The following is a 17,466-nucleotide window of genomic DNA, read 5'->3' as shown; positions in this document are numbered from 1 at the left end:
AGTGTCATTTGGATGTTATTCAGAAATAATCTGACTTTCTGTTTTTGTTTAGACACTTGTTGGAAAATGTCTGTTTTATGTAGTTTTTACTGGAGCTTAGATTCAGGCTCGCATTGTGGTGCTTGAACGCCCCTTTATTTGAATCATGTGTTGGGTCATTTTCATATAAAATAAAGTCTCTCCCATGTTCCTTTTGTAGGCGGAGGACATGCAGCAGCAGATAATACGAGAAACTTTCCATTTTGTGTTCAAGTAAGATGATAACATTTGCAACATCCTCGAGGGTGGAAGGTCAGCTCCATTTTTTTCTTAATTCTATTTTGTGCTGAAGAAAAAGCAAGTGTTTGTTTATGTGTAAAAGCCTCTCACTGCTGATAGAGACACTGCTATGTTTGAGGCACGAGGGCGTGAGTGGCAGGCTGATGGTTTGAGCTGTGATGTGTCGTAAACTCTGGGCCACCTGTGAGGGGATTTCTGAGCTGATGGTCATCAACCAAGGTGTTACCTGGAGGAGACGCAGTGGCGCTGTTCAACCAGCAGATGGAGACACACTCACACAAGTCTCATCATCTCGATCAAACAAATCTTTATTCTTCACCCTCAGCACCTATTTCCCCCCCCCCCCCCCCCCAAGATTGAATTACAGGAAGTATATGTGATTTTGTTAATAATAAGAATTAAAAAAAAATTAAATCTCTTGTTTCCGGAAGCTTTTATATTGTGTAACCGGAAGCGGCCGGTCATTGGTGGTCATTTAAAGATGGCGGAGTGCCTGGCCGCACGTTTGGCCGCCCAGGAGCAGCAGATTCGCCTCCTCTCCGGGGAGGTCTCCTCTCTCCGGGACGGGCTCAGCCGGGGTGTGGACGGCGTCGGCGTGGCGCCGGGAGAGTCGGTGTCTCCGGCGCTGGAGAGCCTGCGTGCGGAGAACGAGAAGCTGCGGTACCGGCTACTGCACCTCCGGAGGGGTCTGCAGGCGGAGCGGGGGCTGGGGGAGGCGTCGCCCGGCAAGTGCGGCACAGCTCCGGGGAAAAACGGCAACAAAGCGCCGCAGACAAACAGGCGAGCCGATAAAGCGGTATGGAAGCAGATTGTGGTGTAAAATGTGGCGTGTTGAATGTATTTGTGACGAGGTGGGGGGGTCTGCAGGCCTCTGACCCCCGAAGACACGTTTAAAGCTGCAACAGCTCATATCCAGAAATAGCTGCTCCGCTCAGCCAGTGGGCCACACTGACATGAGCCCATTGTGATTCTGTCTCATATCTTTAAAGGTGGCAGCCCCGGACACTAAATCACTGGACAAAAACAAGAAGGAAAAGAAGCAGGAGAAGGCAAATGGAGGCGGGAAGGAGGTGAGCCTCAGTCTACAAACAAGAGTTTGACAGTGGTGCTGTGTTCAGGTTGTGGAGTTAAGGTGAGGCCTGTTTTCTCTCCATTCAAGCTCAATCCCTGGCCCGGATACGTCACGGAGCGGCTCAGCCTTTACGATCAGCTGAAGAGGGAGAGCGATGCTCTGCTGGCGAAGAAAGCTGCAGGCAGCAGGCCCATCAACGTGGAGCTGCCAGACGGGCGAAAGGTGACAGGCAAGGCTTGGGTCACCACACCCTATCAGCTGGCCTGTGATATCAGGTCAGTACTGTACAATTACTCTCATCATCCATCCATCCATCCTCCACACCTCATGGATACAGATCAGGGTAATGATGATTCATGTTAAAGTAGAGACGAAGTTAAACTATCGAAGAACAAACAGCCAGATCGTCCGGCTCATTCTAACTCGGACCTTCATCCTGTGAGGTCACTGAGCGAATGAGTAATGAGGAGACTGTGTCAGGCCAGAGTTTAACAGGAACAACCTTTTTAAAAAATGTTTTTTTCTGGTTCTTGCTGTTTCCTTCTGAATTATTACTCTCAGTTGTCTGAAATGTGGACACACACGTTTCTCGGCTCCTCTTGTTCTCTCAGTCAGGGTCTGGCTGACAATGCGGTGATTTCTCGAGTGAACGGCGAGCTGTGGGACCTGGACCGACCTCTTGAAAAGGACTGCTCTCTGGAAATCCTTCGCTTCGACAATGAGGATGCTCAGGCTGTAAGTACATTCAGTTTATGAATAATGTGCCGCAATGTTTCTGTAACTTTGTACGCCTTTTTTTTTTTTTTTTTAGCCGTTATTCTGCAGGTGGGCCTCAAACAATCAAAGAAACGTGTAATTTTTCGTGTAATTTCAGTTAACTGTGAAATGTGTATTTTTCAGATTTATTTTTACACAAAATGTCATTTTTCAAAAAGAAAGTCCAAATATTGCTATATTTCACAACATAAGAGTCATAATGATCACAACCTAAATCTTAAAAAAAATATATATATTTTTATGTTACGAGTATAGACATAAATGAAACCATGGACCTTTGTTGTCCAACTGTATATGATGTATCCCTTTGATTGGTAATTAAAAGTACTATTAATTAGCATTAGGCAGTATGTAAAAAAAACAAACAAAAAAAAAAACACTGTGAAGATAGAGAGATGTTATTGAATTGTGTTGTTTATCAGCTCTGGAATTGTGACACTATTAAATCAAGTGAAATTAGGAAAATGTGATTGCTAGCATTGGTATTGACAATAGAGAAAAATCAAAACTAGTTGACAATTGTACAAAATTGAATATCATACTAGAATAGATACATAAGCTTAAATGTTCCAGTAGATTATTTTGCACCGTTATCAAACTGCTCTCTTTATGCAAAAGCCTTTATTTGCTCAAAGTCTAAGATCAGACCAAAACAAGCAGAGGAAACATCAGCACACCTCAGTCTGATTACACGTAAAAGTCAACATATTGGTTATATGTTCAACTTTTGACCTCCTCAAAGAGCAAAAATGTGTCCTTGAGCAATTTTCTGATAGTGGCAAATATTTAGAAAATCACAAACAATCAGAAATGTGTGTTTAGGGTTCTCTGCTCACTGTAACTTAAACATGTGCAATCGTTGCATGTTGCAGCTTATTTAGGCAGATTTCTGGGTCTGGCTCTCTTGTAGGTCTACTGGCACTCCAGTGCTCACATCCTGGGAGAAGCAATGGAGCGCTTTTATGGGGGTTGTCTATGTTACGGTCCTCCCATCGAGAACGGCTTCTACTACGACATGTTCCTGGATGGACAGAAGTGAGTTCCTCTATTCTGAAGGCCTGTATTCTAATAAGTAGAAGTCATGGAACTGCTTCTTTCTTTCAATAGATTTTCTTCCAGCTTCAATCTCGGCCCCGTAAATCAAATAAAATGTGATAATTGCCCAGATGTATTCTTGTATAAGGAGATTCAACCCTGCATGTTTTCTGTCTCCAGGGGAGTGTCCAGCACTGAGTTTGGGGATCTGGAGACGCTGTGTAAGACCGTGGTGAAAGAAAAGCAGCCGTTTGAGAGGCTTGAAATCAGCAAGGAGACGCTGCTGAAGATGTTTAGGGTGAGGAAGAGGAAGGAAACCGCTTCTACTTGAATCTTCTAACCAAGTAGTTTCTTCTAAAGTGGACAATTTAAAAAAATTCACATTTCTGTTTTTAGAAGGAAGCTGATATTTTTTATGGTCTGTCCATACATTTACTCTTTATTGATGTAAAATCCACACTGATTACTTTTTTCCCCGTCACATTTTCAGTACAACAAATTCAAATGTCGCATTCTGAACGAGAAAGTCACCACTCCAACCACAACCGTTTACAGGTGAGTCTTTGTTTATGGACCCGAATCACTGCTGTCATTATTAGGAATGGGAATTGACTAAAAACGATCTGTTTGAATGACGTTGTTGTGCTTCATGTGGTCCTTTAGTGGTTATTCAAAATGTTGGGTGAGTCTCCACTGCAGGGCGACAGATATTTAAGCTGGGTTAGCAGCAGCAGGAGGCATGCCTTTTCCCCCAAATCTTCCTTTTCTGGCAAAATGTCTCCTCAGAAATATCAATTATTTCATTAAACCTCACCTTATTTTAAGTGCTACTGAGACAAATACATTTTACAAAGTGATCATAGTGCAAAACCATAAATGTAACAGCTTTAGCAGTCATAAACTGCTAAAAAAAAAAGGGAGGGCTCATCCTCCTACCGTGACTCATATTCTCCGTTTTTATAGATGTGGGCCCTTAATTGACTTGTGCAGAGGTCCTCACGTCAGACACACTGGCAAGATCAAGGCCATGAAGATCTACAAGGTATGTAAGAAAGGTACACACGGTGCTATATAATTTATTTTTCACTACACAAGGCTCGCCACACACCGTCTTCATGTCTGCACATCAGAAGAATTTTATTATTCCCAGCTAGAAATTGTTAATGGTGTTGCTCTAAAGTACATTTACATAACACTGAATAAGTATATACATATTATACAACTGAAAGGGCTTGACAGAAAGTACCGTAACTATTGACACAGAATATTTGTTGGCCACAGGAAGGAAGGATTCAATAAGCGTTCAATAAGTCTGTTGCTGAAGGTGCTCCTGCTGGTGACCATGACATCATGGAGAGAAACCTGCTTGATGTCCTGATTGATTCCCTGGATGGAAATGAAAGTTGGAGGCACCTCGTCCCCGCTCATGTCCACTCTCTCTCTCTCTGTACTCGCTTCAATAAACTACCGCGGAGTCGTGCAGACGGCTGGTTTCTGAGCAGAAGCTGGAATCTGTGAGCGTGAGGACCGACCATTTGAAGTTGTTACAGACGAATGAGTGCAAGGTGTATTGACGCCGTTCACACTTTGTCAAATTTGCACTGGTTTGATTTTGGTTGGTTGATAGTCGAGTCGTCTGGTAGTCGTGGAGGCTCATAAACTCAGGAGAGCCTTGGCACAAATGTTTATATAAGCTTATAACGAAGTGATTACATGGCAGGTATCGATGGACAGGTAGATACTTGTTACATTCACCCTTCATGCACACACTCATCAATGGCGACCGCTATGATACAAAGTACTCAAACACCGTTCAGATCAGTTTTGTATTCATTGTCTTTATCGAGGACAACCTGCTCTCAAACTGATCCCCGTCGTCCCAACAATGCAACCTCTCAGAACTTATGTAGCCGTAGCTCAACAATCCGCGCAATCTGTGTGACGTAATGTCCTGAATGAACGTGGGTTGTTGGTCCAAGGTCACAAAACCTTAGTCATGTCTACTCAATTACAACAAGGCCTTCTTGGAGAAAAGATGTTCTTCTTGAAAATCTATCATTGAAAACACGGCAGTATATTGACAACTGGCTCTGAATCATCCACTCCATGCTCTATGCTGCAACCCTGAACTGTTCATTTTACTTGATTATGAACAAACTTAAAGCTGTTGGATAAAAAAAGTTTTGAAAAGAAATAATAAAACGTTTAATGTTTTGGGTTTGTTTGGTTGTTTTTTTTTTTTTTTCAAATGTTGACGTCAATATCTTTAGCATGACCATCTATTTGTGTAACATACTGTATATATCCAATATTATAATAAGGGAACGTTGAATGGATGGAAAACACAAATTGTACAATGACGCTTTTCTGTGTCTCTGGTTAGAACTCGTCCACCTACTGGGAGGGTCGCTCCGACATGGAGACTCTGCAGAGGATCTATGGGATTTCCTTCCCAGACTCCAAGATGCTGAAGGAATGGGAACGTTTTCAGGAGGAGGCCAAGAACAGAGACCACCGTAAGATTGGCAAAGTGAGTCTCTGGAGGCACTCAGACTTTTTTTTTCTCTCCGCCCAGTTGGACGAGGCTTCAAACCCAGAGACTTAAACGTACTTAACTCTATAATGTGATGTCTGACACATGTCAGTGTGACGGTTGGTAGTAATTTTCCTTCATGAGAGTCTTTGCCAGTTGCTTCATAGACTTGGCGCCAACCTGGTCACCGTCCATCATCTTTACAGGAAAGACATTTGTTTATTTAATTTTTTTTTTCCCCCAGAGGTTGTATGAGTCAGAAGTCCATTACCAAACCAAATGAGCACTTTCTGCTTTCTGATCACATTTTGTTCCAGTTTCTTCGGTGAATTGTCCTCGTTCCCTTCATAGCCTCCTGCTCCCTCTCTCCACCAGGTGGGGGCGCTGTGTTTCTTCCTCATGGTACATTGGGGAGGACAGCCAGGACAGCTTGTCGTCATAGGAGCCGCATGCATGTCATTTAGCTCCGAATAAGACTTGGTTCCATACTAAGGATGATTGTGTTAAAGATGCTGCCCGATTGCGCAATCCCGAGTCTCCCCATCGAGTCCAGTGGAAACATTTCAGTTACACTGAAGGCAGGTTTTTCTTTGAGCATCAGCACTAATCCAGTTGTTTTCTACAAATTGTTTTTAATATTATTGCATATTAATCCATTTTGAAACGGTGTCGTGTGTCTATTAAAGATCCACGGGCACCATTCAGAGTGCTTCACTTAAAACTGCGAGTTGTTTTGAATAGTGGATTAGATACAACCTCAAAACCTAATTTAAGGGACAGTGGTGGCCTGGAAGTTGGAGAAGCCAGCTTGTGTTTGGAGGCTTATTGGTCCAAATATGATCCGGCTTCGGTCCCCGTTTGTCAGAACTTTCTTCCTCCTCTCCGGCTTTAAAGTCACATCATCCTCGTCTCTTCTTTGTTTCCCTCTGTCTTTTCTGTCTGGCGAAGTGTGTCTGTGATGATTGGACACCTCTCTGCCGGCTCACTGGCTGTACCTGCAGAGAACGAGGACTTGTGAAGTTGTTAAGTCGTCTCCGTCTCTGCTTCATAGGATCAGGAGCTGTTCTTCTTTCATGACCTGAGCCCCGGCAGCTGCTTCTTCATGCCCCGCGGAGCCGCCATCTACAACACACTCACAGAGTTCATCAGGGTACGAACACACGCTTGCATGCCTCTTACAGATTTCACCTTTTGTTCTTTTTAAGCATTTATTTGGAAAGAGATTATATTTAGAACTCATATTTTTCGTCTTGCCTCTTTTTAAAAGTGCAGGAGATTATTGAGTTAATCATGCACTTTTTCCCTCCTGTATTATGTGACTGGCGGTGGTTTTGGGATTTTGGCAATCACGGGAGTTTTAGAGAAAATTCGATCATTTTTGAATATTTTAGTTTTTAATTTCCATAAATTTAACTTGAGTGCACCATTAATCTTTTGCAGGTAATTCCTCTCTTACTGATTTGAGGCTTGCTTTAAAAGGTTTATTTTTTTCCTCTGTCCCCAAATACTTCAATGGAGGTTTTTTTTTGTTGTTGCATGTATTGTATTCATGCAATACATAATAAATGAACACGTATTTCAGGAGTAATGCAAGAGAACATTTGAACAGCCCTTTGAATTTCTTCGACAGTGAAATGGGGGAGATTGAGGCAGGCGATTCCCAAATGGAAGATAAAGATGTTTATGATTTGAAAGATGAAATGCTCTCAAAATTGTTGAACATAAAATAATTTCTGCCCCTTTTTTAGTTTGAGTTTATCAGGATTTACTGAGGATTTCACTGCAATTGAAAACTCATTGGCCTGCAGGTCACTAATGGTTGACTTTTTCAATCGCCAAGAAGCTCACAGATAAATGAACTGATTCTTTTTGTTCAGCCTCATCGACTCAAATTCACCGAAGTCACTCATTTTAACATCATATGTTAAAATATTCCAGGTCAAGAAGGTAGGAATTGTAAATTACAGATGCTTGTCTGTCTTGTTTTCGGTCAAAAGATGAAGAGGCGCTTAGTGAGCAGGTCAACGTCCACATGTGGCAAAATGAATCTGGGCTGAAATGGAATGAAGCTCCAACATTCTGGGTTCAGCAAGTGGATTCTGCAGATAATTTGTTGAGTGCACAACAAATGTAACCGGTTAATACAACATTTTTTTTGTGTAGAAAATGAGTCTTGGAATTGATTTTCCTCACCCCGCCTAACTGTCAATAGGAAACTTGTGCAGGAAGAGACTTCATCTGAGCACAATAGAAAGGGAATTGCTGCAATTCAGGCTTTGTGTTGTGGAGTATATGAAAGGACATACATTGATGAGTTGGTGAAAGTTTGTTTGGTTATTAAAGGTGGAAGTGGGCTATAAAAGACGTAGAAGTAGAAACTATGAAAGTCAGGTCTTTGGGAACATGGAGTCATTTCAGCAATCCATTCTAAATGAATTAGGGCTAAATGCAAATGATTATAGTACTTACAGTTTATTAACAATACCTTACTTGCAATTAGTCAGAAGTATTGAACATGCATTTAAAGCATTCATTTAAATTGACTGGCGATTTGCATAGGATGATATAATTACTTTGAATGTGGCTCGACTACGCTCAAAACCAAGGGAGCAGCTTTGCTTTTATCCTGCATCACAATGCCAAAGTGCTGCTTTTTATAGGAAGTATAGATGAAAATCCCAAGATATTTTTTTTTAACCAGTATCTTTATGAGGCTACTGTTCAGGTGATAACATTACATTAAATAGAAATGGAGGAAAGCAAGGGAAATGTTTACTTAACGGTCCATTCATAAACAAGGTAATTCTATTTATATGATTAAAAAAAAAAATAGTGTTTTGAAGAAGTGTGGATCTGCAGTTCTTGGGTGTTCTGGATGTTTGTTTCAGGGATGAGAAGCATGGGAACTCGAAGCTCCTTCACCTAATTTCTTCTTGCATTTTTCTACATGTGGCTGCTTCGTCATTGACGTGTGACCGATGTGACTGATAAGCACCGGACGAAGTGGTTCTGCCAAAATGTACAATGTTCAGAGCTTTTTTCCCCCCTCATTATCCTTCTTACCCTCGTCATTTTGTCGGCTAGTATTTCACAACCACTTGAAAATGGATCTACATGCACTGACAAGTGTTGCCAGATATGGCGGGTATCCCCCAATTGGGGAGCCAAATTCTCTTACCATTAAGCTTTATTTTGTGCATTGGTGTGCTTATGACATGTTCTTTATGACACATAATAGTTTTACAGTTTTAACACGATTCCAGCGCAGGCTGAGATTTGGCCTGGTGTTTATTGCACTGTGTGGTTTTTACGTTGTTTGGGCTGGAAACAGTTGAGTCACATCTGGCAACGCTGGTGCTGACCGGCCGAAGAGTGCCCAACTGCAAACCGCGATCTCTATACAGGAAGTGGTCAGGAGATGCAGCACAATAAAGACTTACTTTGTATGATAATGGCTGTTTGTGCTCTTTTGTTTATTTGTAATGTTTCATATAAATTGATTAAAGGGGAAATAAGACTGACTTCCTGTATAAAGATCACATGACTTCCGGTGCTGAGAGAGAGAGAAATGGCATCGCTCTTTGTTTACAAATTGGAAGTAAGCATCAAGACCTGAAGAGTAAACGTAGCCCTCTGGATGAACTGCAGCTGTCTGACAGAAATGCAATGTTACAACAATCCAACCTACTGAAAATACATAAATGAACAAGTTAGTAAAGGTAGTAGAATTTGAGTTCTTGACGAATTGATAGAACTACTTTCCTATCAGTATAGTTATTTTTCACATGCAAATTGCCCAATAGCCTTTATTTCCAAGAAATCCATCATATTTATGTATTGTTGTATTACTGGCTGTAGTAATTACATTGTGAATAGATGTAGTTGTTTATTAAATTATTGACCAAATGTTTCATAATGGATCAAACGTTGCATTACACTATTGGCAAGTTATTACATTATTGGCTTTATTGCATTGCGAAAGGCCACAATTATTATATCATTGGTTCTTGCGAGATGTTATTCCTGCCATTATTTCAATTACGATTTTGAAGTTTTTGTTCTGTCGTTTGTCAAAGACAAATTATTGTAGGCATACAGCAGGCAACAGAAGCCCATCTGAACCTTTATCAGAATCCTCTTTTATTTTTAAACTGAATTAAAAACATTTAAGTGTTTTGAGGCCAAATACAGTTGGATCAAAATATCTTAAAGGCAATGTAGCAGGTGCTGGGGATTTCATGGTATTCTGCGGCCTTCTCTTGAGTACTCTGGGGCAACCTGTTGTTAAACTTAAATTCAGAGTAACTTGAACTCCACTCTCACAGCTCTCCACGAAGCCGTCTGTGACATCTTGAAGAGTTTCTCAGCACACGCCCACAAACCAGCCCGAGCCACCAAGACCTCATACTTTGCACAGAAGCTGTGTAAGATCATTATCACGTCATTGGTGCAAATGTTTTTTTTTTTTTGTTAGTTTTTGGATGAGTTTGCCATGTCATTTCCTCTGCTACATATCACCTACATGCGGAACAGACGGCTTGGAAAAAGGCTCTCACATTTATAACTTCAGTACAGACCGCCGTGGCTTTACCATTTGTGGATAATGCATTAAATTGCCACTTAAGACCTGACATTCAGACCTTAAGCACTTTCGGTGCTCAATAATAAAGTTATGAAACGCTGACTGAGCATGCCTTCATCGCCTGCCTCTTTGAGATTCACAGTTTCACATATTCACAGAAGTCCTTGCAGTTACACCAGCCCTCTTCTTCTGCTGGCCGCGAAGCTGCTCAAACAGGCTGTTCAATGTTTTGCCCTCGGGGCAACAGACGGATAAATAAAACCCTCAGAAAGAGATTTCCTTTGCGGTGTTTGGAAGTTTGGTTCCAGAGGTCAGGGTTTTAGCGCCGATGTGGTCCAACTGGTGTGTTTAGCTTCTGTGGTTCGCTTGTTTTTCTAGGATGAGTACTGGAGAAGAGGCTTTCAGGAAGTCGCCTCCCCCAACATCTACAACAGCAAACTGTGGGAGACATCTGGCCACTGGCAGCACTACAGTGAAAACATATTCTCCTTCCCTGTGGAGGATGACATCTTTGCTCTGAAGCCAATGAACTGCCCCGGACACTGGTAAGTTTAGAGCTCGCAGGGAAGACATGCCTTACCCTGGTTTACATGTCAGACCACCCGTCCCGTGTTACTCATGTATGTTTGATTTGCTGCTCTGTGGTCGTCCCGCAGTCTGATGTTTGGCCACAGGCCTCGCTCTTGGAGGGAGCTCCCTCTGAGGCTGGCAGATTTCGGCGTCCTGCACAGAAACGAGCTCTCGGGAACACTGACCGGCCTGACCAGGGTGAGGCGCTTCCAGCAGGACGACGCCCACATTTTCTGCAGAATGGATCAGGTGACTTCATCAGTGTTTTTCAACATGGATGAGGGCTTTTCTGTTTTCAGGCCTTCAATTTTGCAAAACAGAAATACCTGCCGATTATGAGTCATTTCCTTTGTCCCGAGTCATCTTTTCTTTTTTTTTTCTTTTGTTTGTACAGATCGAGTCTGAGATGAAGGGCTGTCTGGACTTCCTCCGCTGTGTTTATGACGTGTTTGGGTTTTCCTTCCAGTTGCACCTCTCCACTCGCCCAGAGAAATATCTGGGCGACATTGCTGTGTGGAACCAGGCTGAGAAGGTAAACTAGTTAAGAGTTTGGTGTGGGGAAATTAACATCAGCTCCTCCACACGCCATCACGTGTCTTCTGACTTGATCAGAGACTTTTCTGTACCTCAAAGTTAAGTAGTCTGCTGGTGAAACCCTGTTGACTGTCACGAATCTGCATTGTCTTTTCAGTTTCTAATCATAAATAGTCATATATTAATTATTACACTATTGGAAAATAATGGTAAATACTTCACACTCTGTTACAATCATGTATGTACATTTACTGATCCAGGAGATCCATGGTTCTCCTGGGTCAGTAAAAACATGCGTTGTAGTGCTAACTGGAATTTTCTGTCTTCTATCACAGTCACATCTTGATAGGGAGTGATTCTGTGAGCGGTAACAGGTGTTCAGTTTAGGTTTCAGCATTGGTCAAATGATTGCCAGTGACTTATTGTATTGTTTCATATCACAGGCCCTCAAATATTTAATCCAATGAGCAGATATCCAAGGATTAGACTGATCTATATCCACTTAAAATGCAACATCATCTCATATTTCATTGTAGTAATGACTGCATCTATTGCTAAAAATAACTATAAATCCCAGAACACAAAATTGTGACTCATTACTTAAATGGGCTAATGTATACATCAAAACGGAGCAGTTGGATTAGCTAAGTGTTTACACCCATGTTCAGTAGAATATATTGTCAGGCACATATGGTCCATCAGGCATGTTTGGCCTGGGAGGTAAATGATTAATATAAACGTCATTATTCAACCAATCTGTTCGAGAAAAACAATTGGAAAAAGGTCAAATTGTCTGGCAAGAACCAACTGGTGGTTCTTTGTTTTAGTGGATTTGGGTTGTTTACAAAAACCAAATGCTAATGCAATGAGTGATTTTATGTATGTATGTATTTATTTATTTATCTATGTATTTGTTTATTTGGGGGAGGGAGTCTTTATACTGGCATTACTCTGTGTGGTGATCATGAATTATTCTGGACACACTTGATGAATTATAGTTAAAGCCACGGCGTGCTTGATGTGTGAATGCTGAGTTTGAAAGGAAAGGACGAAGACAGAAAGCAACACAAAATTAATACTTTTTAGACTTGATTATACTGTTGGCTATAAATATACAGCTCTCACTCCACAAAAACTATTCGTGAAGCACGAAACCCTGTACTGCAGTATGTATAGTATCAGCAGATTTGTTTCTCAATACACTGTGACATCTCTGAATGTTTCAGGACTCTGAGTGAAATGGTTGGATTTTTGCCATGTGCTCATATAGTAATATCAGATCTGAGTCACTGGAAAACTCTCGGACTTTCACACCTGCTGGTGTTTTGTTACGATTGACGGTTACTCAAGTTGCTTCCTCACATTTGTCTTGCTTCACGAGGGCAATACAGGGAATGTACTAGTAGATCAGGCAGTGCCGAGTTCAGTATGAGCCGCATGTTCTGTGCCTGATTGTTACTCACATATAAATTACAGCCTTTCACATCTTGTATGACAGCAACTGGAAAATAGCCTGAATGAGTTTGGGGAGCCATGGAAACTCAACTCTGGAGATGGTGCTTTTTATGGACCCAAGGTCAGCTGATTTTTAATTTTTTTATTTTTTCCCTTTTTCTCAATATTTCCCGCCACTCGGTTTGATTCTCTTCCCTCTGTCAAACTGTCACTCTTTCTCTTCCGTCTGCAGATCGACATCAAGATCAAAGACGCTATCGGACGGTACCACCAGTGTGCGACCATTCAGCTGGACTTCCAGCTTCCCATCCGCTTCGACCTCACCTTTATAGGGTGAGTCACCTCATCACAAAGTCAAAACATTGACGAGCCTGGGTGCTTTTCTGTAATATGTTAAATTCCTCCTGCGGGGGATGTGTCGGATCGTACACGGAGTTGTATTGTGACGGGTGTTCATGCCAACTCAGTGAAGGACAACAACTTCAATTATCAAACCATTCATGGGGAAACTATGACAATACTATACAGCAGCAAACTGCAGGTGGTGTAAGAGTTAACGGATTTTTTACATTGATAATCTCAGCATTGTCTCTGGAAAGGGGCATTCTGATAGATGTAGACATCAAAGTGTCGCAATGACGAAGATAAAATGCCAATTAATACAATTTCACTTTGTTGGTATTGTTTTCCACACCGATTCTTGAGTAAAACCGTTAATTATATTCTACATTGGCCTTTTGGTCAGCTAAATTTCCCTCCAGCTCCCTAACGATTTTTATTTGAAACGAGTGGGTCTAGTTTATGGATGGATGATTATGTTCAGCCACATTAAATAGCCAATTCGTACTTTGTGTGATGACAGAAAGGACGGAGATGACAAAGGCCGACCGGTCATCATCCATCGGGCCATCTTGGGATCGGTGGAGAGGATGATTGCAATCCTCACTGAGAACTATGCAGGGAAATGGTAAGTGACTGTGAAATGAACGACTTCAAATAATCATTGCTGCTTCATTCCCTCCTTCATTTGATAAATTACATGAACTCAAGATTTGTGTTTCTTGCTTCCGACTCCAAGCGTTTCACGTTGAATGAACTAATTCAGCTTGGTTTTCTGTAACGACTCTCCTTTCAGGCGATGATTCCCTTTCATCCTTGTTAAATGTTTTACTATTTTTGCACAAGTTAAAAAATGTTTTAGCAGAGTCTCACCCGTCTCTCCCTCCCAGGCCGCTGTGGCTGTCTCCACGTCAGGTGATGATGGTACCCGTGAACCCGACCTGTGAGGAGTATGCTAAAAGGGTGTGTCCATCCACCTCTAAATCTCATCCACATATAAGTGTGATCACATCCCTGCAGATGTGGCTGATTAGTAGCAGTGAGACATGTGAAACACTCTCTGTATAACCAGCAGTGTTTCCCTTTGTCAGGTGTGTAAGCAGTTTACAGATGCTGGATTCACCGCAGACGCCGACCTGGACTCTGGATGTCTTCTGAACAAGAAAATCCGAAACGCTCAGTTGGCTCAGTATAACTTCATACTTGGTGAGGAAATTGACTGTCCTAGATAGAATATCAGGAGCACAGAATTGTGTGAAAGTTTAAGAGAACAAGGTGATTGTGAGGATGGACTTTTTTAAATGATCTAAAATGGTAACAGCTTTGTATTTCTCGGTTGTCTCTCTTGTTTAACATCATGTCTGTTATGTATTGTCTTAAAATCTGGCACAAGATTGAAATGATCAGAGGTCAAAGTTAGTAACCTTTTTAGTAGTAACCCTTTTAAAGTCTTTGTGGCATTTGTAGACACCAATAAGAACAATTACTGCAGCTGGCAAAGGTGTACAGTACAACATGATTGTATAATTCCGAGTTAAAACGGAACATAAATTAACAAACTGTACATGGATGATTGCTTTTGAAGCACCAATTAGATTCAAAGGTACTTGAGCGATGTTATCCAGGATCTACTGTCTCAGTTCTTCTGTAGATTATGTTTGTCAGAGTAAGCTTTCACTCAATTTAATCAGACTGACTCACAGGTTTGGATTGTGGTAGATTGTTACAAGGACAATCTGGTACAAACAAATCTCTGACACGAGATGCCAGGCTGCTATCGTCCGTTTTGCAGTAATATCAGTCTCACAATAGTCATTCTTTTTTAAGCTCAGGAGGTTTTTTTTCTGATTAGATCACCCAATCAGCAAGCAAGCAACAATGGCAAGCACTTTAGTCTATTTTTTTTCACCACTAAGCCACCACGGCAGTGTAGGGAACTATAAAACAACTCTGTTATCAGAAAATAAAAAATAAAAAACAATACACTATTGAAACTATGTTTTGTTAGATGCTTCAGAGCAGCTGGGTGGAGGGAAGAGGCGGATGGTTGGGTGGGTGGTGCTTTCTGTTCTTTCCCCATGGGGTTTAGGTGCAGGCAGGGTCTGATGTTCTCTTTCAGTCATTTGGTCCATTATTAGGTTAACATGCAAGCAGAAGGGGTCTCCAGTGGCTTGAGGCTTCTAGAGCTGCCTGGTGCCGTTGAGCAGGGAACCAACTCTGAGTCTCATGGCTGAATGTTCACGCGCACGTTTTCCTGACTGAACAGTTTCTAATGGGGCACATTAGAAAGAACTGATGGATCCCACAAGAAGGGAGTTCTACAGCAGGTTAAAGTTTCTCAATATTGTTTAATGTTTATGTAGATATTGCTCATGCTTTTTCACACAGTTTTGTCCTCTGTTCTTTTTACATAATTTTGCACATGATTGCCACTTTTGCATTGGAAATTGGAAAAACAAAATGAGTCTGCTCTGGTTAATGTGTTCTAAAGTGGTCTGCAGCCTGTCGTGGTGTTTTTCAGCACTGCTGTCAGTAGGCTCGTCACGAGATTGTTGATGAGTCAAATAATACACTCTTAATTGGATCTGGGTGAGGCAAATGGGCTTCCAAGCTGGCGAACCACCCACAGTTGTTGAAATCAGAGGCACACACTTGGGGACAGTGTTAGGGTAGCTGTGCGTGTGTCTGCGCACGCCTGTGTGTTTCTTGGCACATTTCAAGCTGTTACGTCTCATTGTGTCTTGGCAGTGGTTGGAGAGAAGGAGAAGATGACTAACAGCGTCAATGTGCGCACGAGAGACAACAAAGTGCACGGAGAGCTGTCGGTGTCCGAGGTGATGGCTCGCCTGACCCTGCTCAAACAGTCCCGCTGTCAAAACGCTGAGGAGGAGTTCTGATCAAGACAAGCAAAGCAGATCATCGCAACTCAATACCTCAAGCTTAAAGCTGCACTTGGATCAGCTGTGACGCGACGAAGGATGACTCTGGAAGATGGTTTCAGGAAAGTAGAGCAATTGGAAACATGATAAAGTGAAAGTAAATGAATGAACAAAGCTCTGAAATTGGATCAGATGTGAAGGAAATGATGTTACAATAACCTGTGTCTGTGAAGGAAAGTTACTTGGTAATTTATGTAAGCGTTGTGACAAGGAAAGTTGTTTTAATTTGACACTGATTTATTTTCACAACTCTGCCTTAGTGGGGAAACCCCGAAATAAAATCAATGTGCAGAAACATGAGCATGTGTTGTTTTAAATTTCCAAACAAAGATTAATGCTTCCATCACATCCTGGGAGGCAATCACGCATCATAATAAATTATTTCCACTACAGAGCAATAAAGAAATGATAAATGAAAGGCATTCAAGTTCTGCGACAGTGGAATTTTCTGCAATATACTGTTTTTGCGAAGTACATGGTTGAGTACATGTCCTTGTAAACGGCATGTAACGCTGGAGCTCACGTGCAGAATCATTTTTTCGCATCTCTCAATCTGGTCTCTGTGATTTTTTCATAGCTCATGAAAGAAACACTCATAAAAAAGGTGCATTTATAATAAAAATTAAAAGAAAAACTTGCTCAGTAATATAAATAAAATTGATACTTTGAATCAACAGACAAATTTAATGCAAGTTTGTTTAAAATTCTTTATAATTTTAGCTTATAAATCAGGAAATTCTGACAAAGCATCTCAAAATTTTAGGAAATGTAACTGAGTCTACATAAAGACTGGTATATAAAATGGGGGTTGTTAGGAGGACTACAGCTACTAGAGGTGACATAAATCTATCCATCCATCCGTCTTCTATACAATATCAAATTCGGTGTTGCAAGAAGCTAGAGCCAATCTCTGTCAACTTGGGGGTTAAATCAGGGTACATCCTGTGCAGGTCGCCAGTCCATCATGTCAAACAGATAACCAAACACGCTCCCATTCACACCTATTTAGTAATGATGTCACAGAGCACAAAAACTCAACTATGGATTTTATTTGCTTCAGATAACGGAGTTGCTTCAATAGGATCGGATTCTGGTTGTAAAGTTGTTCTCAGTTTTTCACTTGACCTCAAAAAAGTGGTGATGGGTGTAAAGGAATGATCTCTCCGTGGAAACTCAAAGAATCCATCTTTTTCCAGACAGCTTTGTTCAACTCTTGAGTCTCATGGCTCTGAAGTCCATGAAGAAAATTACAATCACCATACAAACTTTGTCTCCACTCCGTCCCACTCAAACAAGGGATATTCTTGGTCTTAGAAGAGAGCGTGAAACACTATAGCCTTCCATATCACCA

General features: G+C 41.5%; 1 protein-coding gene across 1 annotated transcript; it reads left to right on the top strand.

Annotated features, from left to right (window-relative positions):
- The first annotated feature begins 754 nt into the window (after positions 1-754).
- On the top strand, positions 755-16,389 carry tars3 (threonyl-tRNA synthetase 3). The gene is made up of 19 exons (XM_080495815.1): positions 755-1,075; positions 1,269-1,349; positions 1,439-1,626; positions 1,963-2,086; positions 3,039-3,163; positions 3,344-3,461; positions 3,654-3,718; positions 4,127-4,205; positions 5,547-5,693; positions 6,748-6,846; positions 10,657-10,823; positions 10,935-11,097; positions 11,243-11,380; positions 12,881-12,958; positions 13,070-13,170; positions 13,700-13,804; positions 14,067-14,139; positions 14,268-14,382; positions 15,925-16,389. Exons 1-19 carry the CDS (start codon positions 761-763, stop codon positions 16,071-16,073), a joined length of 2,430 nt encoding a protein of 809 aa, XP_080351941.1. The 5' UTR covers positions 755-760; the 3' UTR covers positions 16,074-16,389.
- The last annotated feature ends 1,077 nt before the right edge of the window (positions 16,390-17,466 follow it).

The sequence above is a fragment of the Blennius ocellaris genome (assembly GCF_963422515.1).
Source record: "Blennius ocellaris genome assembly, chromosome: 1".
Taxonomy (NCBI): Eukaryota; Metazoa; Chordata; class Actinopteri; order Blenniiformes; family Blenniidae; genus Blennius; species Blennius ocellaris.
This window is presented reverse-complemented; position numbering and strand designations above follow the sequence as displayed.